This window comes from Conger conger, chromosome 7, assembly GCF_963514075.1.
Source record: "Conger conger chromosome 7, fConCon1.1, whole genome shotgun sequence".
In the NCBI taxonomy this organism is placed as follows: Eukaryota; Metazoa; Chordata; class Actinopteri; order Anguilliformes; family Congridae; genus Conger; species Conger conger.
Window position 1 is genome coordinate 19,732,898 of NC_083766.1, and position 25,182 is coordinate 19,758,079.

At 44.5% G+C, this 25,182-nt stretch overlaps 1 protein-coding gene and 1 non-coding gene across 3 annotated transcripts; both read right to left on the reverse strand.

Moving 5' to 3' along the window:
- Positions 1–485: 485 nt before the first annotated feature.
- LOC133132773 (reticulon-3-B-like) lies at positions 486–23,759 on the reverse strand. 2 transcript variants are annotated; one of them, XM_061248476.1, is made up of 9 exons: positions 23,468–23,759; positions 18,208–18,255; positions 12,987–15,092; positions 6,053–6,260; positions 5,073–5,211; positions 4,542–4,611; positions 4,059–4,105; positions 3,898–3,956; positions 486–3,162 (listed from the first exon to the last, which is right to left on the reverse strand). In XM_061248476.1, the coding sequence occupies exons 1-9, from the start codon at positions 23,571–23,573 to the stop codon at positions 3,114–3,116; spliced, it is 2,832 nt and encodes a 943-aa protein (XP_061104460.1). In that variant the 5' UTR covers positions 23,574–23,759; the 3' UTR covers positions 486–3,113. The 2 variants fall into 2 exon arrangements, with proteins under 2 accessions (XP_061104460.1, XP_061104462.1); XM_061248478.1 differs by lacking the exons at positions 12,987–15,092; positions 18,208–18,255.
- Positions 7,343–7,476, reverse strand: LOC133134187 (U8 small nucleolar RNA). Its single transcript, XR_009709296.1, has one exon. It is a non-coding gene; the product is annotated as a U8 small nucleolar RNA (small nucleolar RNA).
- Positions 23,760–25,182: the final 1,423 nt, after the last annotated feature.

The following is a 25,182-nucleotide window of genomic DNA, read 5'->3' on the forward strand; positions in this document are numbered from 1 at the left end:
GAACTACAAAGAAGACATGAACACTTTGCCCCAGAATACTTGAGCGCGTCGGCAAAAAGTTCTGCTTGCGTGGACACTTGTTGAGTCCCAGTAGCTGTGGATAGATAGTAGTAGGTAGAAACACACTTTCTGTCAACTGCCCCTTTAACGGGTGGACTTGTGATTCCTCACTCAGCCAGCAGGGGCTGCTATTGTGCAAGGAGCCAAGGTCATCCTGGCCAGCTGAAGCCCTCAGTTCACTGGGGGGGTTTGATACATTCACAGTGTTTTTATAGCAACTTCAATTTGTTTAGAACACACACAAAGGAAATGCCATTTACCACAATACGGGACCTTAAACAGCCTCCGGCTGCTCGTCTCTGCTGAAGTTCTCCAGCTCTCTGAAGTGACGACAGGCCCACGTCAAAAAACAAACAAACGCTAAAATATACATCAAACATGAACACTGAAGTTACATTCTTCTTTCCAAAAACACACATGACCCGTTGTTTGAATTTGTTTTTTATTAATATCACTTCCACATCAGCACAGGAATCACATTTTGTCTTCCTAAAACTTTTATTCTGAATCTGTCCGACGTGTACTGAAGACGCCACACAAACAGCACATATTTTAGTACACCTAGTTGCCCTGAAAGAAAAGAAAAACAGCTAGACAAACGTTTTCAATCAACAAGGAGCCCCACCCCGTTAGAAAAACGATGAACAAATTATTGAACCTCACGATGGGGTAGAGCACAAATTAGTTTTTACATTTTTTTAAAAAAAAGGGTGACATTTCAGCCTTTGTAACACAAATGCAAAGACGTCTAAGAAACATCTCGATATTCTGGCGACTGGAGCAGAATCTAAAGTTCAAAGACAGTAAGACTTTTTAACTTCTGTTGAGGTCTGCTTGAATACACAGACACCAATGTACGTGTGTGTGTGTGTGTGTGTGTGTGTGTGTGTGTGTGTGTGTGTGCATGTGTGTGTATGTTCGTTCATACAAGGAGGGTGGAAGACCGACAAACCTGCTCAGTAAGGACAACATGCTCCTTGGCGGTTTTAGTGTTCTTTGCAAAGCGCTTCGACTGCTGACAAATCAGCAATTACAGACAAATGACCAATACAGCAGTTACAGACTTGTGTACCGAGATGATTCTACAAGGCCATCAGCCAACTGGTGATAGCCATAAAAAAACAATAAAATAAAAAAAACCTATTCTTCTAATGTTTAACAATTAAAGATGCCTTTAATCAAGGGCAGTTTACACAGATTATATTTCATATTTCACACACTATCCAATTTTGCATCGGATATTTAATAAATGATTTGGATCAGGGCCTATCCTACCCGCGGGATAGGAGTGTCTGTAGTCATGGCAATACCCCCCACCCCCACGGGCACGGAACCTTCTGGGCAATTCTGTGGTAACCAACATTACAAATGCGGAATGCTATCTGCAGTATATCTGCATGGTAACGCCTAATAGAGCTACATAAGAGACCAACAGGTTTATTTACTCCTGATGTCTATAGAGGCTTCTATCAGTATTATGTAGCTGTACAGAGCTTTATCACACACATATCTGGCATCTGGTACCAAGGAATTGCCCTTTGGTTCCTCTCCTGTAGGCTCACAACACAGCCCCTGTGTGGTACTGCATCTCCGGAGTGGAGAGCAAGGTCTGGGCGCAGGAGAAGGGCCCGTTGCAATGGATACGGTGGGTCAGGAGAGGGAGCGTTTCCCCGCCCTGTCAAAAACCTATTTGGGGTTCACATCGTGCAGGGAGATAGCAGAACAGTGCTGAGACACTGCAGAGGGTCAATATGAAACATGTAGGACAGACGGACATTTTCTTGCCTTGGTGGCAAACAGGAATGAAATCGCTTCATTCAAGCTGCTTATTTCATTCCACACATCACACTCTTACTAACCCTGGAGCTGCCATATATGGTCACTAAAGCACCGATTTGGACCAATCATCACATTCTCATATTAAGAGAAAGAAAACTTGGATTGGTCAATTCAAGTCGGTGGTTTAACTGCGTGTGGCTGTACCTAGCCTAAAGTTTTCGTAGCTGTGGTTTCCTGTTATAAGAGCATATGATCCAGTCCTGCAGTCCTTGACGTTTCTAGTGCTGGGGAGAACAGGGAAATCATAGCAGCTAGCTCAATAATAATTATAATAATAATTATAATAAATATATTCAATGAATCACGTGCAATTAAAACAAGCGGGTAGACACGAAAGGGCTCTGTAGGGTAGGATAAACACTGTGTTGTTTTTTTACAGTGTGAAGCAGTGACACACTCCTATGTACATTAACACATTACATGTGAACACATCGGGCAAAAACAACGAAGTGCGGGGGAACTAGGCCAAAGCATAACTGCAGGTTCAGCCACAGGTAGACGCTACGCTAGCTTAGCTTTTCTAAAGATCGCTCCGGTCGGCCGTTAGGTGAAGCTCGGGGTCATTCGGGATAGAGGCCTCCAAGTGCTTCAGGGTAGAGAACGATGGCTCTTCGTACCGCGTTCCAGAAAACAAACATTTGCAAATTAAATCGTTCGACATACGCCGAAGGAAATCAAGGGAAACAGCCTTTTTTTGGGGGGGTGAAAAGGCGCCCCCCCCCCCCAATCCTCCCCAAATATTTAGGAGCATTGAGTAAAGATGTTTGCTTTTGAGGAAGCCTTCTCTGCAGCCGCCCACACCCAGTACACCAAATGAGGTTATAGATTCAGTCGAGTTCATGAAGCTTGGCTTGTCGTGTATACGTGTTTGTGTTGGTGTGTGTGTGTGTGTGTGTGCGCGCGCGTGTGTTGGGTGTGTGTGTGTGTGCGTCCACACGTTTGCAGACCCAGTCGGTCCGCCGCGTATACATGCGTGCGTGTGTGTGTGTGTGTGTGTCTTCCCCGCTCCAAAGCTACCATTCATCGGTGGCTCTTGCACACGCGAGCGGTCTGTAAGGTATGTGGTTTAATGGGCACCGGCTGGTCTGGTGTAGCTGTTTATATGTAGAAGGGGAGTGGTGGGGTGTGGGGGGTACGGTCGGTAGGCCTGGGGGCAGGGGGCACCAGTGGGTTTTTTGGAGGGAAGTCGGGGGGTCAGGAGACTGAGGAGTCCTTCATTCAGCTTTGCTGCGTTTCACAGCTCCTGGAAGCTTCTCTTGTAGTCTAGTGGAGAAAACACCATGTTAGCATCACGACTATTACACTACTTTGTCACTTAAAACACGCTTTATTTCTTTATGTGTAACAGTATCTGCTCCAAAGCCATTGAACCATTTAAGTTTACCAGGATTGATGCATATACACTCAGTCAGCATTTATTAGGTAGACCTGTACACCAGCTTGCTCTTGCATATAATTAATTAGCCAATCATGTGGCAGCAACTAAATGCATAAAAGCATGCAGACATGGTCAAGAGGTTCAGCTGTTTTTCAGACCAAATGTCAAAATGGGTAAGACCAAGGAATGATTGTTGGTGCCAGACAGAGTGGTTTGAGTAGCTCAGAAACTGCTGATCTCCAGGGATTTTCCTGCACAACAGCCTCTAGAGTTTGCAGTGAATGGTGCGAAAAACAAAAAGCATCCAGTAAGCAGCAGTTCTGTGGGCAGAAATGCCTTGTTAATGAGAAAGGTCATTGGACAGGAAGGTGACAGTAACGCAAATAACCATGCATTACAACAGTGGTATGCAGAAGAGCATCTCTGAACACAAAATGCGTCAAACCTCTAAGTGGATAGGCTACAGCAGCAGAAGACTTAATAAGTCTAAATAATATATCTAAGTACCTAACAAAGTGCTCACTGAGTGTATTTTTTCAAGCCTTTCAGATATTCTGGTACGTTCTACAGAGCAGGAACTCTGTTCTGCTGCAGGTAGCAGACAGACGGCAATGCCTTACTTTGCGAGTGTGGTGTCCACCTGAGTGCGCACAATGCCCACGTAGTGATCAATCTGGGTCTGCAGAACAGAGACACACAGGTGTGTGTGTTACACTCAATCAGGCTTTATTTACAATCGTGCTTCTGAGCACGTGCGGAGAAGCCATGAGCATGCACCCACCTTGTTCTTCTCATACACCAGGGGAGAGCTGAAGAGCAGGATGTCCGCTGGGGACGAATCAGAGCAGCACAGAGAAGTCAAAGCCCTGTCATCAGCTCTCATCTGTACACTGACAATATCCATGTCAAATAGGTCAAGAGAGAGCTACGCCAAAAACAGTAACATTGACTTACAACCTTAGACTAAAAAACGTATGTAAATCAGTCAGAAACAAGAAAGGTAGTTTTCTGTACAAATGTGTTGTTGTGTGTGAGAGGATGGGCAGCAGGGCAGTGTGTGTGTGTGTGTGTGTGTGCGTGTGCGTGTCTCTGTGTGTGTATGAGGGGGTCATTAGGAGGGGCAGCAGGGCAGTGTGTATGAGTGTGTGTATGAGTGTGTGTGCGTGTGTGTGTGTGCTTGTCTCTGTGTGTGTATGAGGGGGTCATTAGGAGGGGCAGCAGGGCAGTGTGTGTGTGTGTGTGTGTGTGTGTCCACCTCTCTTACCCAGAATCAGGAGAGTGATGCCGTTGAAGACGGCTCCCACATACGTCAGCAGCCACATCAGCACAGCCAGCTGAGACACAGAGACAGAGAAATGAACAGCTAGCCTGGCCTAGCAGGGTCATAACCGGCAGGGCTCGGCTGAGACGAGGGAGCAGCAGTACATGCACAAGCCCACTGAAGCGCTGTGTTACAGATGAAAGTGTTCAGAAAATAAAAAGGTGAGGAAGATGTCTTCCCCCACGAGGGTGTACACATACACATATTACTCCCACAACTGGATTTAAAAGAGCACGTCAACATGCGCATGTTCACACAAAGGATTATTTGCTTGCTCTCACACACGCGGTGCACTGGACAACCTATATCCTAGTGGCTAAGGTGCTTCATTCAGATCAGTGCACTTTTGGGCCCATGAACAAGGCCACACATTGCTCCAGGGGGATTGGTGCCTGCTAATTAACTTTGAGTCGCTTTGTAAAAAAAAGCGACAGTTAAATAACTGTAATGCAATGCTTTAGTACAACTACACACCTTGAGAGAGTCCACCAGGTCCTCCACCAGGAACAGCCTCTTCAGCTGCTTCAGGGCGTGGTTGAGGCGGGCCAGGCTGAGGTCGGTGTACTTGCGGAAGGTCTCAGGCGGGATGGTGATGTCTTTCTCCATCAGGGCCCTGGGAGGGAACACCCCTGCAGATCAGCTCCCCTGTTCTGGGCAGCATCCCTCCATCCCTCCCCCACTACCCTTCCCTCACTCTCTCCCTCCCTCAGCGCCTCCATCTCCACCTCTCCACCCTCCATCCGAATTAACAGGGCATCACATTCAAAATGGCAGATGACATAGCCAAGAGGCTACCTACATTGTCATTCATCAGTGCAGATACTTACATCGTTATGGTAATGGTTATACTTATAGTTCTAGTTATGGTTATGGTTATGTAGGAATTGTCTCGATGAAAAGTAAAAAGTTCTCCAATATTCAAGTTACTGTCTTTAATTACAGTATGAAGCATACCGGGTAAAAGCAAGGCAGTTCAATTACAAAATCATGTTAGAAAGGAATGAGCTTTCATGCCCCAAACCTCCTGAAGTAAAATGCAGGTACTTGTCCCTGATTGGGTGACAGGCAGACGAATACACATTATTTTGTATGCATATGATGTGACCAACCAAGGAAACCAAATGGTCATTGTCAGCAAAGCAGACAGATCATTGATCATTCAGTATCGGCTTCCTAACCCCCCTTGATCATTTTGTACGATTGAGGTGTTGGGTGACCATCCAAGAACAATGAAACAGGAAATGTATTCTTCCCTACAGTTATGGTTATGGTTTAGTTTTACTTATGGTCATAGTTATGGTTATAGTTATGGTTTAACTATACTTATGATTATAGTTATGGTCATAGTTATGGTTTAGTTATACTTATGGTTATGGTTATTATTATAGTTATGGTTATGGTTCTTGATGTGGATGTGCCTTCAGTCCCAACCCTTCCCCGCCCCTGCCCCTCACTTGAAGGGGTGTCCCTCTTCGGACTTCTGCACGGCCTGGATGACGGACTTGTAGATGCGGAAGGTGATGGTGACGCAGAGCAGGGCGAGCAGCAGGTAGGAGCCCACGCTGATCACGCTGAAGGAGGCCAGGGAGAGCAGCACCAGCAGGGACGAGCCCAGAACCAGGCCCGACTTCCGCGGGTCCCGCCAGTACACCAGCTCCCGCACTGCGGAAAGAGAGAGGAGGCTTTACAACACACACACACACACACACACACACACACACACACATACACACACACATACACATACACACAGACCAGCTCCTGCACTGTGGAGAGAGAGGGGGGAGGCTTTACAACACACACTCTCACATAAATACATACATATACACACACACACCAGCTCCCGCCCTGGAGAGACAAGAGAGGAGAGCATGGGTGCACGCACGCATGCATGCACACACGGACACATGCACACACGGACACAAACACCAGCTCCCATACTGTAGAATGAGGAGAAGTCATCACCCCACACACCACGTACACACACACTAACTCCCACACTGCAGAGACAGAGAGGAGAGCACGCACGCGCACACAAACTCCCGCACTGTGGAGAAAGGTGTGCATCACCGCACATACACATCCACTCACACACACACACACACACTCCTGCACTGCAGAGAGAGAGGACAGTTCATCACCCCACACATCCTCTACGGGACTGGAAAGAGGAGACCCTGGGACACTCTCTGGGACTGGCACCGACAAGACACATACTCGTACATACGTGCACACACACGCACGTACTTGCACACACACCAGCTAGTGCACTACAGGAGAGAGGAGGCTTTATCCCTGCACACTGTCTGGGACTGACATTAGAACAGACACACAACACATGTGAATGCACATGCACACACCTGCACACTGCAGTGCAGTGAAGGGGAATCCACAGTACATGTACAGAACAGGGTCTCCACGCACAGCTGATTACATAACACAGCAGGATACAGATCTGAAAGGCTTCTGGAGCGTGAAGGAAAATCTACTTAAAGGTTGTTTTCCCATATTGTGGAAAACAACATTTCCCTTCCTATGAGGATTATAAAGGAGTTGTATGGGCTACACTGTGAATGCTAGCCAGCCAATCAGAACAGAGATTCATTGATATTAATGAGCAAAACAAAGCCAAACCTTGTTTCTCCCAAGTGAGTTCCTATGCTGGCAGGAAAGATACCTTACCACACATTTATATCAGGTTATATTCCAATTTAACTCTGATATAAAACACATCGTCAGTGATAATCAGAATGGGGGTATAAAAGTGTTGCAGTTCTCCTATACCCAAAGACAGTATAATCATAAATCATAATGTCCATTCATCATTTTCTGAAACTTCATTACTGAAGTAACAGGTAAGGATGTACCTCACTGACGATAACCTAGAAAGGGCGCAGAACTGATGTATTCCAAAGGGTTGTAAGTTCACCCATGGGTGGTATTCTTAGTATAAGTCAAAAACGTCTTTATACAATTAGAAATGGTTATTTAGATGACGCCACACGTTCAAGTGTGACATCAATATGTGAGTTTGGACATAGCGCAAATAGAAAAGCGTGTAAGTGCATCACAAAGATTCTACAAACATTCCCATAGCACCCGGCGCCAATCTTATTGACATGGATCAATTCCAGCGGCGTCCTAATTGGCACGTTTTCAAAACAGATTATCGTTAAAGGAAAATCAGAACATGTACTGTATCTAGTTCACCTGCTGTACATATCAGTCGACCATCAGCCAAAAGCGTTAATGAGTTAAATCATGAAAACATTTAAAACTTCTCCAAATCTAAAATCTCGCGATATAACCAATTCACATCCGTTTCTGTAGCAACGAGTCTGACTGCCCGCAAGTGAAGTTAGCACGCTTTGTTATTTAGTACGCTCGGTAAATACGGTTTCATTGCAGTTACAGAATGTCTTAACTAGGCTAGGTGATATTACATTGGGTTTTATTGACTTAGAATGTTATTTGAACAGAATCTCGCTCACTGGCATCATCACCTAATTAGCAAGCTTTCGCTAGCTACCAACCGTCGCCTTCCAACTCGTATTTTTTAAAGTTGAGTCTGCTAGAAGTCAGTATATTTGGTGTAACGTTAGCTAAATACCTCTCACAGTACTAGTGTGATAGGCCATTGTCCATTTGAATGTTGGACTAGACGTCGGTTGTAACTTACGTTAACATAGGTCATTTAGTCCAATTTACTTTTTTAAAAATCCATGATAAATAATAACGTTTAGTATCTATTAAGGCAGAGGTTCCCTTTGACATTTTTCATTCATTATGTGCTTTTCATGTTCAGAGGGATCATTTACCCACTTAAGCCACATTTTGTCAGACATACAATAATGTAAACTACCATTTTCTGAGAGGTACTCAATTGCTCAGCTGGATTATGTAACAAATTCACACATTGATTGTGTTAGAAAGAAGGTAAAACCATGAATCCTTTGATAATATCATAGCGCTTAGAGTATTTGTGTATTTAGAGTGCCGAACATTAGACAAGCCTGTTTAGCTGTTGGATTCGGAACATAAACATATTTTTTTTAAATTCCTCCTCGATGGTGCAGAAATGAGCAGTCGGGTGGGGGCAAGTCTGATGCAACTCCTCACATGATACTGGGACAAAGTGCAATTCGAAGCACCCGCACCCGCCCCCACAAACACACACTACATAACATTACATTACATGTCATGTCATTTGGCTGACGCTTTTATCCAACGCGACTTACAGTTGATTAGACTACGCAGGAGACAGGGTTAAGGGCCTTGGTAAAGGGCCCAACGGCTGTGCGGATGTTATTATCTTATTGTGGCTACACTGGGGATGGAACCACTGACCTTGCGGGTCCCAGTCATGTACCTTAACCAGTACGCGACATGCCCACACACACACACACACACACACACACACACACACGAGAACGCATGGAGCAATCTGAGCTAATCCCAGGCACGGGGCTGTATTGTTGGACTCTGGTGTACATGCCTAGACGGACTCCACGTCACTGAGTCTGTGACCCTTTAACTGTGCAATGGCTCTCCTCAGTCAGGCCTGATAATCTTGTGATTGTGATTATGGCAGTGAGCACTCGCCACACCACCCTCTAAGAAACAGGAAAAACGCCTTAAAAATAAAAGTACAAAACACAAAATGCACACATGGTGGACTGCTCAATTTTCCATGGCTGTATTGTTTGGGCTGTCTAGAATTCATATCTTTGCATGTTTCACCCCCTACATACAGTGCAGTCCATAAGTATTTGGACAGTGCTACAATATCATTTCCAGCAATTGAATACACCTGATCGCTGAGAAGCCAACTGTCCGATTACTTTTGGTCCCATAAATTTGGGGGGGACTGTGTATGACTAAGGGATGTAATTCCTACACAGATCATGCAATACGGATGTAAATACCCTCAAGTTTATCTTGCAGTTGACAGAAGTTTCACGTCATTATTCATTGCTTACTTTCAAATCCAACATGCAGGAGTACAGAACCATGAGAACAGAAACTGCCAAGGCACAAAAATTCTCCTCTTGCATGAATGTGCACAGCAAGTTTCTTGGCAATCCATTCTAGTCATTACTGAAGAGATATTCTTGGTCTGATGTTGGCACTAGAGGAAAGGTCATGAGGTTGGTCAAATCTAGAGGTTTCTTCCTCTTTGGAAAACAAAAAGCGAATTTCACAACAATCCAGCCATTCATTTTGAGGTATGTCAATCACAAACTGAAAATTTGCCTACATGTACATGTGATTTCTTAGTTTTTTTATTTTTAATCAATTTGCAAAAATCTCAAAAAAACTTTTTTCACATTGTCATTATGGGCTGTGTGTAGAATTTGGAGGGAAAAAATGAATTTAATCAATTTTGGAATAAGGCTGTAACATAACAAAATGTGGAAAAAGTGAAGCGCTGTGAATACTTTCCGGATGCACTGTAAGTCAGTCGTGCAGGTCCTATGTTGTGGCTCAGGATCTTTGCTGATCACCAATGCCAGGAACAATGGCATACAGGCCCTTAGCCCCAAATCGAGTCACGTGATGATGTTCCCATGGAAACAAGGCTTTACTCAGAGAAAATCAGGATTCAATCCATATGTGCGCTTAAACCCACCCCCCCACCTCCCCCCCCTCAATTCAACAAACACAAACTTTGTGCGTGCGTCCCTGAGCAAGACCCCTAACCCCCAAATGCTCCTGACGAGCTGGTCGGCGCCTTGCATGGCAGGCAATCGCCGTCGGTGTGTGAGTGTGTGTATGAATGGGTGAATGAGAAGCATCAATTGTACAGCGCTTTGGATAAAGGCGCTATATAAATGCACCAGGCCTGAAGAAAAAAAAATAGGGGAATACCCTGTGATTTCTTAGTAATGAGCATGTCAAGGTTCACTGAGATATTTCCACTTTAGGAGGAAAAAATGTCCTTTATAACAGGCAGAGAGTGCTGACCAGATTTCTCTCAGCACTGAAATCCTGAGTGTTGGTTAGCCACATTCCACTGCACACAGCAGCACATTTGTTCAGTCCAGCTCTTCCATTTCCCGTTGGCTGACAGGAGGGGAGTGCGTCACGCATGTGCATGTTTTCATGCACGTATGCATGCACCGTTGCTACTATATGGCCCCTGTGTGTGTGTGTGTGTGTGTGTGTGTGTGTGTATCCTCCTGATGGTTCTTTACTAAGGGCAGAGCTGGGGAGTTGGTGAAGCTCTGGGGCAGATACTGTGTGACGCCACCCAGCCCCATTCCCCCAGGGCACTGGAGAAACACAATTACGTAAACTCACATTTCAGCGAGGCCCAGAAAGCCACAGACCCAGTTAGTCACTACGTGGCAATGCTGAGGACCAACAACCTCCAGGGCTACTTCACTCATTTTCAAATTAAACAAACAATGAAAAAAAAAAAACACCTTAAACTTATTGTAAAATATACTAGTTTCTCAGTGAAGCCTATCCACTCCTTTAACCTGAGAACAAAAATGGAGAGTCATGGAAGCAAAAGCAGCCAATTAAACGCACATTACACATCACTTCCTCTTAACGCAAAGCCCGGCAGGCTTGGCTATGAACAATCAGAATAGTGCATTATGGGAAAAGCTCAGTCAACCCTGGAAGGTGGCCCTGTGGCCAAACGGCTTTGTTAGGACCTCTCACCAGAGAACGATAAACTGAAACACAGAGAGAGAGCTCAGGTTGCAGTTTATTTACATATAATTGATCACTGGAGCACCTTCTGGGTTAACGCTGCTTTGCTGTGTGGAGTTCATTTCACAATAGTGAAGTGACACGGAGACAAAAGAAAGAGGTTGTCGTTGCTTCTGCAAAGCGACCGTCCTGCCTACCGAGGTCTTCCTTAACAGGTCAATTTCAGGGTTTGTCAAAATATTCGCTTGTTGGAGTCTCTGCGTGCCTGTGGCTAGCTCCTGCAGGTGCAGCTAATTGTCCTAATTGGCAATTATGTCCAGCTGTGTTCAACTGCCCAAATTCATAAAGCCAGAAGCCTCAGTTTTTTAGGAGTCACTTTTTGAAAGAGCTTTGTTTTAGTACCCGTTTTGAGACTCTATTTGTTAACACTTTACACTTTACAAGCCAAGTGTCTTGTTCCATGTTTTGTTTTCAGTTTTTCAGAAAGCTTACTTTGGGAAGACTCACTCATTTTGTGTGTTAAGTTTAGCTGAACGGTTTAGTGCCTGGACCATCGTAATGTACTTAATTTTTTGATTCATTCGTAATGTGATATTTATTTTTTGCATTGTGATTCGGACATTTTCTGTTTGGGTGGCATCTGTTTGGGTTACGGTCCGTTGTGTCCCCCAATATAATACAGGCAGAAGTTGGGGTTTAACAACATGAAAAGGGGCTTTGGAGCTCCCCATCATTAGACCAGGCCATGGTTAAATTAGCCCTGGCCAATTAAAAATGCCAATCTGGAGCTTTGAAAATAGGGCATTTGTATTGCAATTTCAGTCCGGCAGGTACCAGCTATATCCTACTTACTCAGTTCTTGTTGCTATGGTACAACAACTACATCACTCAAAAAACTTCATCTGAACAGCAGAGACTGCATGACTCCTGATCATATCATGAACCTTATGCTGAAGCTTCATTTGTGGTTTGATAAAAAAATAAAAAAATAATTCTACATGAAATTGCCTGAACACATGTAGTCCTGCGTGCTTAATGGATAGAAACTAAAATAAATTCACACGTGTATCTATAGGTAGACTTAAGGCCCGTCCACACCAAGAACTAGAACTAGAACTATGACTTATAAATATGTTGTTTTAAAAATTGTTCCAACTCAAATGGATTCACACCACTTCAAAGAAAAAACATTGACAAACAATATCATTGGGATCACTTTCAGAGTTATTTTTTGCAGCTGCATGAACAGCCAATCAAAATGCATCTGAATTTACAGGTCGCCAGGTAAAAAAAACAAAACAGCAGATGACATAACTGAGAGACTATTTCTAAAGCTGCTTGTTGAGGAGAGGACGGACAAAGGGACAGGACACAGTAGGAAGGGCAGAAGGCTGTGTGAGTTACTGAATCAACTACTAAGAATGTGGTCAGGGTGGTCGTCTAGCAGTCGCAGAGTTGCCGGTTTGATAGCCTACCCTGCGGGTGTCGAAGAGTCCCTGAGCAAGACATCTGACCCCAAATTGCGTCCGATGAGCTGATTGGGGCCTTGCATGGCAGCCTTTTGCCGTTGGTGTGCAAGTGTGTTAATGGGATGAGAGGCATTAATTGTAAAGCGCTTTGGATAAAAGTGCTATATAAATGCAGTCCATTTACCATACACTAATGACTACTAATGACAGGGTGCCTGTGGGGTTAGCAGGCTAAAAGCCTGAGAGAGAGGCATGTTACCTGAAAGGTTGGTTAGTAAGGCCGCTAATGCATGTGCTGCAAGCTGAGCGGGTTCGTTAGCATCCGCCCCGTCTACATCCCCGCCTGGCAGTGCCTCCCATGGCCGTTTGTTAAGAGAAGGGGAGGGAGGTTTAGGAGCAAAGGGAGCGACGGGACCAGATTGGGGCTTGGAGTTAGTTTGGGGGGCTGCCGTCCACTGTACCAGGTCCTCAGTTTCTTCTTGGCTGCTGCCCAACTCCTTTAACGCACAGATGGTGAGGCGCTCCTCCTCCATATTCAGCAGTACTGCAGGGGGGGACCCTGAGAAAGGGGCTGCCAACTGGGGGGACTTGTCCTCCGCCACGTGGCGTCCGTAGCGTTCGACAGGCTCCTTGGGCTGGCGTGAATTGAGGCACTCCCTCATGAACCCCACAAGGCTATCGGTGGCGGCCGAGACGGAGCACTCCGGCTCGATGCTCTCTGGGTCGCTCGCTGTCTCTGGGGAGTCCTCTGCCGCTTGAGAACCAGGTTTCGGTGCCTTGGGAAAAGCCTCGGGCATGCACACATCCCCTGGATTTACAGACCAGTCCAAACCAGGAGGGTCAGTGAGGATCTCTGCGATGTTGGCTGGCTGTGCTTTGGTTACACTTGACAGCTTTTCGAATTGAATTGATTCCTCAGAAACCTGCTCAACAGCTTTTGGCTCAGGAAGATCATGTAGCTCATTGGGTTTCCATTCTTCGGTCAGTGAGCAGTAGCTTGGCGGGTTGTGGCTGCTATGCTCATTCTTTGAATCAGAACCAATAAGGTTAGCATAGGGTTCCCGGGACATTTCAAATTCTAGCTCTTTTGATGGAACAACTTGCATCATCTCTTTTGAAGACGCAGCTACAGAGCTATAACTGGAAGAGTCTGAATTTGCTGGACCACTCTGTCCTTCGCTGTGTTGGTGCCAATCCGAGGCTACAGATGCAGCTTGCAGTGGTTCAGAGGGTTCAAGAGTATTTTCTGAGGCAGGGTCTTTCACAATCTCGTACACACCCTCCTCTTCATCATCTTCCTCAGTTAGGTTATGCTCATTCGTCTCCTTGATGTAACTTAAAGCCATCGAAACTGGGCGCATCTCTGACTCAATTGGACCTTCTAATCTACGCTGCGGAGAGGAGACATTTTTTGACAAGTTGAAGCGGTCAGTTGTGTCCTCGATCACGGTGTCATCCGACTCATCCGAACTGTCCGCGTCCAAGATCTCCGCTTCATCCCGGTCACTTTTCCAGGGATCATCTTCAACCTGAGAGGACAGAGATGGACAGATTGGCGAGGGTTCTAAATGAGGAGGTGGCACAGGAGATGTCCAAGGCTGTATTTCAGATGCACCCTTCTGTACCCCACAGCCTAGAGGATCTAACTTATTCCAGGTGGAAGCTTGTCCATTGTTCCACTCAACCACTTCAGATGACCTGTCTGGACGGTCCAGAAGAGCACCTGGTATGCTTGGTCTTGTTCCTTCCTTGACTACATCACCTGGGACATCACTTTCGAAGTCTGGTGCTGGACACAGTGTTTGAGTCTGTGAATGGTCAGTGATGTCAGAAACTTCACTTCCAAGGCTTTTTGCTCGTGCAGAATCTCCCAAGACTTCAAACGGAGACTCGGGGGAGTCCTGGTCCGGGGCTCCAAACTCGTGAAAGGTCCTGAAGGAGTTGTGTGCATCCGGGCGAGGGCTTCCATAGTGGCACTCCTTAAAGACAAGGAACCCGTCTCCACTTTGGGTGTCAATGGATCCCTGGTTCTCTGAAATTCCCTCAAATACTCTGACGTTTCCTGTCCCTGGGGAGGTGTTGTCCTGAGCAGAGTCAAGGCCAAAGGGATTGGAGGGCAGGGTGCCAATGGAGAAATCCAGCAATGTAGCAGAGGAGTCCCAATTTACCCTTTGGACTTCTGCTTTGCCGTCCCTTTCATCTTTGAGTTTAAAGTCCCCACCTTTGATTCGTCCGCCTTTTAAAGGAACAAGGCTCCCCTGATCTACTGGAGAGGAGCCAGGCTGAGCACAAGAGGGAAGGGAGGTGGCTGCACCTTCAGAAGGCATGTTGGGACCCTGCCCTGCCTTCCTCTCTGATTCCTCATCTGATTTCATCCAGCAGGAAGGAAGAGAGGAGGAGCAGGGTGAAATCAGTGCACTCACTCCCTCCAACGCACATAAAATACGCCAATAGTCCACACTTCTGGCTCCCCACACTAGGGTGAGTATTATTACGATAGAATGATAGAAAACAGTACATTTTATTTAAAAACATCAGTAAAGCTTTCGAATATAAATTGAATTATAATTGAGCTGGCTTCTGAAGTTCAACCAAATTGAGAGATTGGTAGGAAGTGATTAATTAAAAAATGACAGCAGCATTTTCATATTCAGAGCCAGAAGTAGGAACGTCACGTTTGTGCAGAAAACACCAGATTAACAGCAGGAATGAACACACACCAATCCCTTTCCTGTAGAGCAGAAAGTGTAAAGCCATGCGCAAAGCCAGCGTAGCCCAAGCAGCCATGCATGGAATGGGGCAAAACTCCACAATAATAGAACAGTGCGATAGACAGAGGGGTCAGGCTGTACAGTCAGAATCAGCTGGCTCAACTCAATAATGTGTATAATTCAAATTAAACCAAAGCCAAAAATAAGGGTGCTGAGAATGTTATACCAATGAAACTAATGGTCAACTTTGAACTTTAAAGCCTTGCCACTGTTCAACAAACACGATACTAGACAAGTGACCTGAAACAGACGCTTACAGTTTTTGTAAACACTGAAACATAAAAGTTGCCATTTCTCCCTCAAGGTTTCAGAAACACTTGCAGGGTAGGCCACAGTAAAGCAGATTTTATCCCCCACCCCCCCAGGCTTTTCCATGCAAGGCTGTGGCTGGTACAGGGTTCATCACTGCCTGGATGAGGTGGTCCGGTGGTCTCAGAGGCTTATGGGACCAATGGTTCTGCTAGGATTTCTCTGCAGCAGCAGTGGGGGATGGGCGGGGGGGATTGCTTTGGCTAAAGTGAGACCCAAGCATGAGACATGTCTCATTAGTGCTGACCCTCATATACTGTAGATATAGGAGAGGTATGCCACCCCGCCCTCGAGGAGATAGGATTATTGAGTTAGCTGGAACTGCAAGTAAAACCCTCCAAAATCTGAAAGATTGACTAAAATAAAAAAGGGTTCTTCCAGGGTTATTCACCCTCAACGCTGTTATCCAGGTAACTCAATAACCCTGCTTTGTGAAATACCCCCCAAATTTCAAAAAGCGCAACACTCCGCTGAAGCAGCAAGAGTACCACGCAGTGATACACACCAGTTCATAGAATCATGAGGCCTAATGTGACCACCTTATCAAACGATAGGGAAAGGAATGTTTGGCATGTGCTCTCCGACTTTGCCTTCAATAAGCCACTCAGGTCCAGACCAACCGGCAATCCATTCTGGGCAAATCTGTAAACAATGGAGCTTTCTTCCCCGTTCCTCTGGCCTCATTAAGTTTGCAAAGTCTGAAAAGGGGTCAAATTCAACTGCAGAGATCCTTCGTATTCACTGCGCCGCCAACACAACCTCAACCACCCCAATCGTACAGACGCTCCCGAAGAACCCTCCACCACAAAGCAGTGTGGGAAACTCCTGGAAAAGCCTTGATGCAGAAGCACCACCCCACCTGTATTCAGTATTGTGTAGCAGCAGGAGACCTCTAGTCAAAACATTCCCACTAGTGGCAATACAACGCCTGGATCAATAAGCGCTTGTTGAGAATGGCACACAATGGGGCCTTTTTGTCTCCGGCTGAATTCACTTAAAATGCAGACAATGACTTTCCCACAAAATGCTCAACAAACAGATGCACTCTGGAAGCATGTTACAGCAGCAGAATAGGCCTAACTGAGGTGCAGTAACTTCCTACTTTCCAGTAGAGATCACCATAAATCATATTAATATGGTGAAATTATGGATTCAGATCCATCTTTGTGTTGCCTTGTGTTTTTCAGCATGGTTGCTAGGTGCCGTTACCATGGTTCTGTGGCATGACAAAACCAAAAACGGCCATCTGGACACCAGGCTGGTGCCAATGGTGCGATGGTGGGTGTGAGCAATATGGACACTAGAATTTACATATCAAAAAACAACACAAATTAACAATGGCATCAAGCAACTGACAGATTTTTCTGAGAGGAATCCCGTATGAGACTGCAAGACCAACTAAATAAGAGAAATGCCAAATGGAAAATTTGCTGCCATCTTTGTGGAGGACAATATCCCACATCATTGTCCTCACGGTTACCATCTACTACGACAACTACTATTATAAAACAACAATAACTTAACAATTGCTAGGTGAATCATGACCAATCTGCTGTTAAATCATTGTTATGCCAACTACACTAGCAATCAAACAATGAACAAATAAATAAATGAGCAAAGAACACAGATGAGCATATAACTGTGGCTTGTTTAGCAAGAACAGAACTTGGCAGAACTTGGGGTCATGCAAAAGCCCAAACTGAGCTAATAGCAGGAGGCAACATTCAGCAGCCACATGAAACTATACCCCCCATAAACCCACCTCCTATAGCCACACACTTTCTGTGAATCTGATTTCTTTAACAGGAATCCTTTTTAACTCTTAAAAAAAATTTAAAAAAATAAAAATAAAAATAAAGCTGAGAATGTGGTCATTCTTCATCTGCTTTTAAGTTATCATTTTAGCATTTTAAATTATTAAAAGGTTATTTTAATATAGTATTATATTTTGTATCCTGCCACCCCTCCCCTCCTCAACAAAAAAACAGGAATACTGGCATGGGTAGTGGAGGTGTGGTACTGTGGGGTCACTTTCGTTTTCGCCCTTTGGCTCTGAATTATCGATACAGCAGAACAGATAGTGTGGTGATATAGGCCTTTGCAACACACAAGAGGACTCCTGTTCTGCACGACTATAAGGAATGTGTTAGATCAGTACGTGCAGAATAACATTTCAGCCACTGCCTTTAGATAATCATGGGGAGAAGGAGGAGGGTCTTTGGTCTGAGGGTTCAGAGGAGAACAGGGGGGGGCAGCAGAAAGAGATGGAGGGAACAAAAGCAGCAGCCCAGCGAAAGACACAAAGCGAGAGAGAGAGAGATGAGAGGCAGCCCAGAGGAGGAGTGCGAGACACAGAGAGAGAGACAGACAGCTAGAAGCGTTAGAGAAGCAGACACTTGCCTTGAGGAGACGGAATGAGAGTTACAGGTGAAGAGGAAAGAAAGGACTCTGTGAAAATAAAAATAAAAAGACAGGAATGAGAATCTCATGGCAGATTCCAACCACGTCAACTGTCAAAACCAGCTTTGGCTGACCACCCTAATCACTAATAACTAATCCGACAAATAACCCAACACACTGCCCCTGCAAGTAACCAGACCTGGGTCTATATGTAACTGTTCTGGATTCAAATGTTTTTCTTTGCTCGATTGATAATGCTTGGGGTAATTCAGCCAACCAAGAGGACCAGAAGGTAGGGTATGCACTTTTTGAGAGTATTTCATAGGTTCCAATACACCAAATAAACTACTAAAGTGTAGAAAAATTAAATTAATTAGATCAAACTGCCACCACCAATTATCCACTGTACCAGCAGCCCACAGCTGGCCTAACGTTAACCAGACTAACTGTATCCCCTAACTGATCATGCTAAATACAGCCACTGAATAACTCTTACCATCACTGGAAGATTTTCAGGAACTAAATTAAATGCAATCACTACAACAACGATGCATATTACATATGACAACCGTATTGTATTTCACCATTCAGTGCTTTTGACAGAACAGGCAATGAAATGCAATTTGCGGTTTTGTTTTTAAATATGCCGCGATAAATGTGTATTATTATGCAAAAGCAAAACACAAATTTGCTGTTGTGATTGCATGAAATTAAGTCACTGAAAATCTTCCACACTATCCACACCCATCTAACCAAATTAGTCCAAGCCAGCTACCCTGCAGTGAGCCAAGAAACTCTACCGATCCATGATTACACAACCATCTATTCCTGGGCATCGTAGCCCTCTCACTAGCCCTCGACCCATTGGACAATGTGTGTCTGACACAGTAGGTTCACCCATCGCTGTGTGCATTACATAAGCCGACACTGTTCAAACAAGGCGCGATTCAAAAGCAGCCCTCTCTCTCTCTCACTCTCACTCTCTCTCTTGTGAGGATGACATCAGACGATGTGAGCTCAATGCTGAGGAGACACAGAAGCACAACCCCTCTTCATCTCCCCCCGGAGTCCCAGCTGAAGTGCACTGCGTCGAGACGGACGGACGGTCTGGAGCACTGCAACGCGAGAGAGTTCGAGAACACTGTGTACAGTCACAGAGTCCAGGGACACCGCATCAAGCCAGACAAATTAGGAACATTTTGCAATGTCATGCTGGGCCTGATATGAGACCCTGAGGAACGGCTGCTTCAGTTCGATACAGAGACCTGACCAGCTCAACAGACCTCACCAATATACTGGGAATAGACTACAGCCTAGTTGCGAGGTGCTTAACTGGGACCTGGATGGTTTGTGATGAGTCGTGGTTGGGCAGATTCTGGCCACTTGAACAAGCCCCTTAACCCCCACATTGTTTTAGGGGGGGGGGGGGGGGATTGGCCCCTGCTTAGTCTAGTCAACTGTAATTCACTTTGCATAGATGAATAAGCTAAAAAAACTGTAATTTAATGTAATATACCATCACCAGTACAGAAATGCATTACTCAAAGTGCTGTCTGCTGGGTATATGTCAACTCTACTGCTTATACTCAGTTACCAATTTTCTCAGTGATGTCATCACCCAAACGTGAGAAAATGCAAGCATAAATGACATTACATTACATTAATGCCATTTGGCAGACGCTCTTATCCAGAGTGACGTACAGTTGATTAGACTAAGCAGAAGACAATCCTCCCCTGGAGCAATGCAGGGTTAAGGGCCTTGCTCAACGGCTGTGCGAATCTTATTGTGGCTACACCGGGAATCGAACCAGCGACCTTTCAGGTCCCAGTCATGTACCTTAACCACTACACTACAGGCCGCCCCTAGTCCTTTGGATAAGTCACAAAGGCCTCTTCACCATTGCAATGCACCTATGGCCCCCAATGCAATATTCCAAAGGCAGTCATAGGCTACTTTGGACCGGCAGTTTGAAGTGAACCAAATGAAGTTATATTGAAACCATATCTTATGTAGCTGACGGTTTCCTTTAAGTCTAAACAGCATGATCATATAGAATCCGATATATATATATATTTATATTTATTTTTTTGTCACTCCTCACAGTGTTGACTAACTTTAGCTTAGGACAGAAATAAGAAACATGTAGCTCGTCTAAACACACAAATCTGGTGTAAAACTAACGCATTGACAACCACTTAAAATGATTGGCCTTGAAAAAACAAATCAGATTTCAGCATTAAGGCCTGCTAGACAAAGCTATTGAGTTAGTGTGACATTAACTTGCCAGCTGGTGAATGTCAGCAAAGAGAATTTGATTAAAGAAGACCTGGCTTGTTTTTGCCATCTGGACAAGCATCTTGGTGTCTTAATTGCATTTCAAAGAAGACTGTTTAACATGAGTAAACTGTGCAAGTGCAGCAGTAACATCTTCAGCACATTTAGGATTGTTAATAAACCCTTGCTTGAAAAACTAGGGACGCTATATTGAATTCAAGCTGTTACCAGACCTTATGCAGTTCACATATTGCAAACCTTTCATCCAGTCAGACTTGCCTTTCTGAAAAAAAAAAGTGAGATGCACCATATATTTTCTCTGTTATGAGACTAGCCGTGATTTTCTCATTCTGAACAGATACATATACACTCAGTGAGCACTTTATTAGGTATTTTACTTAATTATTATTATTATTATTTATTTATTTATTTTTTACTTATTGGTCTTCTGCTGCTGTAACCAATCCAGAGGTTTGAAGTGTTCAGCGATGCTCTTCTGCATACCACTGTTGTAATGCGCAGTTACTTGAGTTACTGTCACCTTCCTGTCAGCTTAGAACAGTCTGGCCTCTCTCGTCTGACCTCTCATTAACAATGCGTTTTTGCCTGGAGAACTGCTGCTCACTGGATGTTTTTTTGTTTTTCGCACAATTCACAGGTGATCAGCAGTTTCTGAGATACTTAAATATTTGCATTAACAAGCTGGTTTACAGGTCTACCGATTGCTAAATTTCTCACTGAGTGTAATTGTAATAGAATACAGCCTGTCTTCTTAAGTGCTTCCTCACTGGTTTTGTCATTGCTGTTAAAAGGTTCCTTGACTGACATGGAGAAGAGCCAGTTAAACACATATCCCATTTCCTAATGACACTAAACATGCAGAATGGGCAAAGAGAAATTTGTCATCAAGTGATGTCATGCCTTAGTGTCAACCTTCTGATTATGCAGTAATTTAATGAGAATAAACTCCAGAGGTTGACCCCTCCCCCCCAGATTTCAGACTTCTGCTGCTTTTCTGTGCAAAACCAGAGCAGGTGCTGCAGGCAGCCTTCTATTAAATATGGGTGGGGTGGGGTGGGGACCAGACTGCGGCCTTCACACAGTTTGCAAGCATATGGAACTCCGCTACAGGGGGCGCATCTGCTCTCTGTATACCGGTTCAGTCGGCATCGTTCAAATCCCAAATCGGGATAAAATAGACTTCTTAATTTCCAGCAGGAGGAATCCGGACAGTCTGAGAAAATAACAGAATCAAGCTGGTGGAAGTCTAGGGGGTACAACTACCAGACCAGAATAAAAGGATTCATATGTTAATGAGTAGGAATAGCTAATACTGGAATTCTGGGTAGATGCCAATAACCAATAATTGGCTGTGTTGTCTTACGCGGCGCTGTTACATTATAGCACAAATGGCAACGCAAACCAGGTTTCCACCTTCATGGAAGTAGTTCGCACAGACATCATCTTAGGCAATATCAACTACAGACGCAATGTCACCAAGACACGGAGCCACTAAATCTGGCTTAGGGCGGCTGGTTGGCTTTGCGGTCCGAATTTGCGTTTGCTTCCATAATAAAGAATAAACATTGAAAATACGTTCATGAGAGCAAATGCGCCTTTCTACACGCACGCCTTCGACGTGCTTCTAATAGTGATGTAGACACGTCGGCTTCCATTACTGAAGCGATCGCCATGAAACAAAAGGGAAGCCGATCAAACAATGAGCCCTCTTGCACTTCATACACGTGAAAGACTGAATTTAATTGAGGGTGAAATCAATAATTCTGTCCAAATTAAGCATTTACAATAACTGAAACATCACTAATAAATTAGGGAATATAGTTTTTTAGGGCAAAGCAAGGATTCCTCGAAGGTACCTCGTATTATATAATTTGTAGTGCAAATATGAATATACATTTACGCCAAACGTTACAAAATCGCAAAGCATTAGTTAGTAACTAACGCTATAATTCTACCTTTCGGAACACCGCTGGGCATAGCTGCAATAATAACAGCGCTGCAAATGGAACATTTGCCATTTAAAATTGATTGTTTTTAAATGCCAAATGCAATTTGCAACGCAGATGCAAATGCTCCTGTCTTTTCTATTTAGGTGGGGTTTGTTTACAACGGTAAATGGACCGCGACGCCTTTAATGTATGCTGTCACCATTGGTATTGCCCTGCAATGCAGACGACCGTAACATTGACACAGCCCGAGATAACATAATACGTACAACGACAATGAATCCGTGTTTGGCAAGGTAACGTTATAGCAAAAAAATGATTCACATATACCAATACATTATTAGCAGCTGGCAACGTTACCAACACGGCGATTAAATGTTACGTCTTCTAAAAACCAGCCACACTAGCTAACACGTGAATGGATCAATAGTTATCCCAGCAAGCTTAAGGAACAGTGACTAACGTTACTTGGTCTTCTTTGTTTTGCCCTAACTAATGTTTTAGTTAACGTTAGACCTATTGCAATATTGTTCGTTTGCTTCTGGGTGTAACCTACGAATTTCGCACACCTGCGCGCCTTGCACATGAAACCATCACGTCAGTAAATTCGTAGCAAAAATTACACTAACCACTTTTTCCAAACATCTGTGAACCATTTAGCTAATAACATTACGTGACGTTAGCTAACTAACGTTCTAGCCAGCTAGTAAGGCAACGTTTCTCATTTCCATAGTAACGTTAACGCCAAAAAACGCTCCATAGCTACTTAGTTAGTTAGCTTGCTAGATTGTAATTAAATAACTGCTAGCCGACTGTACCAGTGCTCCCGCTAAATAAATAAAAAACTAGTCTAAGCAAATGAGCTCACCAGCAGCAACGTAAATTGCTCACCTCCAGTTACTAGCTAACGTTAACTGTCGAGCGTAATCAAATATTTAACAACAGTTTTTTGTCTGTTGGTTGGCACCAGAGCCTACGTGCATGGACTGTATTCCGTTAACCGTCTAGCTAGTCTTACCGGAAATTTTGGATGCTTTGCCTGAAGCTGCAGAGTTCTGTCCGGCGGCGGAATCGCCAAAACCCTGTGAAGAAGAGATCTGAGAAGACTGTGTCGAATCTGCCATTCTCAAGACTATATGGTGGTGCTGGTGAAGGAGAAAACAGTTAGCTATGTAGTCTTCAAAAGCTTTTTTCTTTTTTTAAACCGGGAAAACCGCTATTTCTATAATTTGATTACAGTCCTCTAAACTGCAGCTTGACTCGCAACTACGAGTGTCAGACCGAGCTCTAAAAATTGTGTACGCGCAGCGCGCTCCCATCAGAGTGAAAAGAGGGCGGGCACATGAAAGGGAGTGGCCAAATCTCACCGCTGCCCTGCACGGTGTGCGCAAAAACACCCAGAACTGGAGACAGCTTCCGCTGGGAGCTGCTCAATGGCGCATGATGCCTGTTCACGGAGGCTGCCATGTTCAAACTGCCATGCTATGACCCAATTCTCAAAATAATTTACCGTTAGCCTCCTTTCCTTCACTCATTTCCTACTCATATTCGGAGGTATGGGGCGAATAGACGAGTGGAGGAAAAGATGATGGGTTTTTTTGACATCATACCATGAGCACTGCGTATCTAAACGTGAAGGGATGAATAGGAATTTTAAACATTACATTATTGGCATTTGGCATACGCTCTTATCCAGAGCGACGTACAGTTGATTAGACTTATTATAGTACTTAGTAGACAATCCTCTCCTGGAGCAATGCAGGGTTACGGGCCTTGCTCAAGGGCCCAACGGCTGTGCGGATCTTATTGTGCCTACACCGGGATTAGAGCTCCCAGTCATTCACCTTAACCAGTACGCTACAGGCCGCCCCTACATCGTCTTCTATGCGGCTGTGTAATTAGTTCAGTGTGAATACATTTTACTATGTAAAAATACGGTCCAGAATACCATAAATTCGCCGGGTAAATAATTGGTAAATTCATTCTTTTGAATGACTTAAATGGGGGTAATTTGCTTTTTGTAATCAGTGTCTTAATGAACTGCAATACCTCCGGTAACCACCGGAGTTTGCGATCTTCGGGGGGAATGTCAATATCTTGGCTCCTCTGCGCAACCGACCGTGGGAGAGTGGGAGTGGCCAGGCGGTGAAGAACAAGATGTGCTGGAAACATGCACTTTAGCTGTCAACTCAATACCCAGACAATAACAACAGCATCCCTATTTGTGCCCTGCCTTATAATCTATCTGGCCATGCCCTAAGGAAACACGGCCCAAAAGCACACTAAATATATCTTCAAAAGCTACAGCATCCTCAATCTATGAACTGGCTGGAAATTACAACATCATTTGTGGAACAGGTGCGGAAGGTGTGACAAATATTTTGGAGAATGAAGAACATGTGTCAATTAAATAACTAAACACAAAGAAGTCTTTTCTTGTCAAATAGATGAGCCTTCGTGTCTCCAACCATTTTTCTGCTGGATCTTATCAAATTATTGAGGAATAATGATGTATTCAGAATTCAATACAAGGCATAATTATAAAAAAAATCTATGATTTCAGTTTGATGTTTCAAGCCAAACCTCCACTGTGGGATTCACTTTTGTTGCATTGTGTTAACACCTGGATCACTAAGCGATTTCCCAGGGTAGCAAATACACACAAAAGGCTCGGGTTTCTCAGAGTCATTAATCCAGTCCAGGTTTCCACATGTCTAGACCAGGTCTTGCTCA

Bases quoted from the DNA above. Each gene is read 5' to 3' on its own strand.
- LOC133132773 (XM_061248476.1), bottom strand. From the start codon at position 23,573: ATGGCAGATTCGACACAGTCTTCTCAGATCTCTTCTTCACAGGGTTTT. The intron at 4,106-4,541 runs GTAAGAGAGGTG...ATTCGTCCCCAG, and splicing joins CATCACTCTCCTGATTCTGG to CGGACATCCTGCTCTTCAGC. The intron at 3,163-3,897 runs GTAAGGCATTGC...TTTCTCCACTAG, and splicing joins GTGGACACCACACTCGCAAA to ACTACAAGAGAAGCTTCCAG.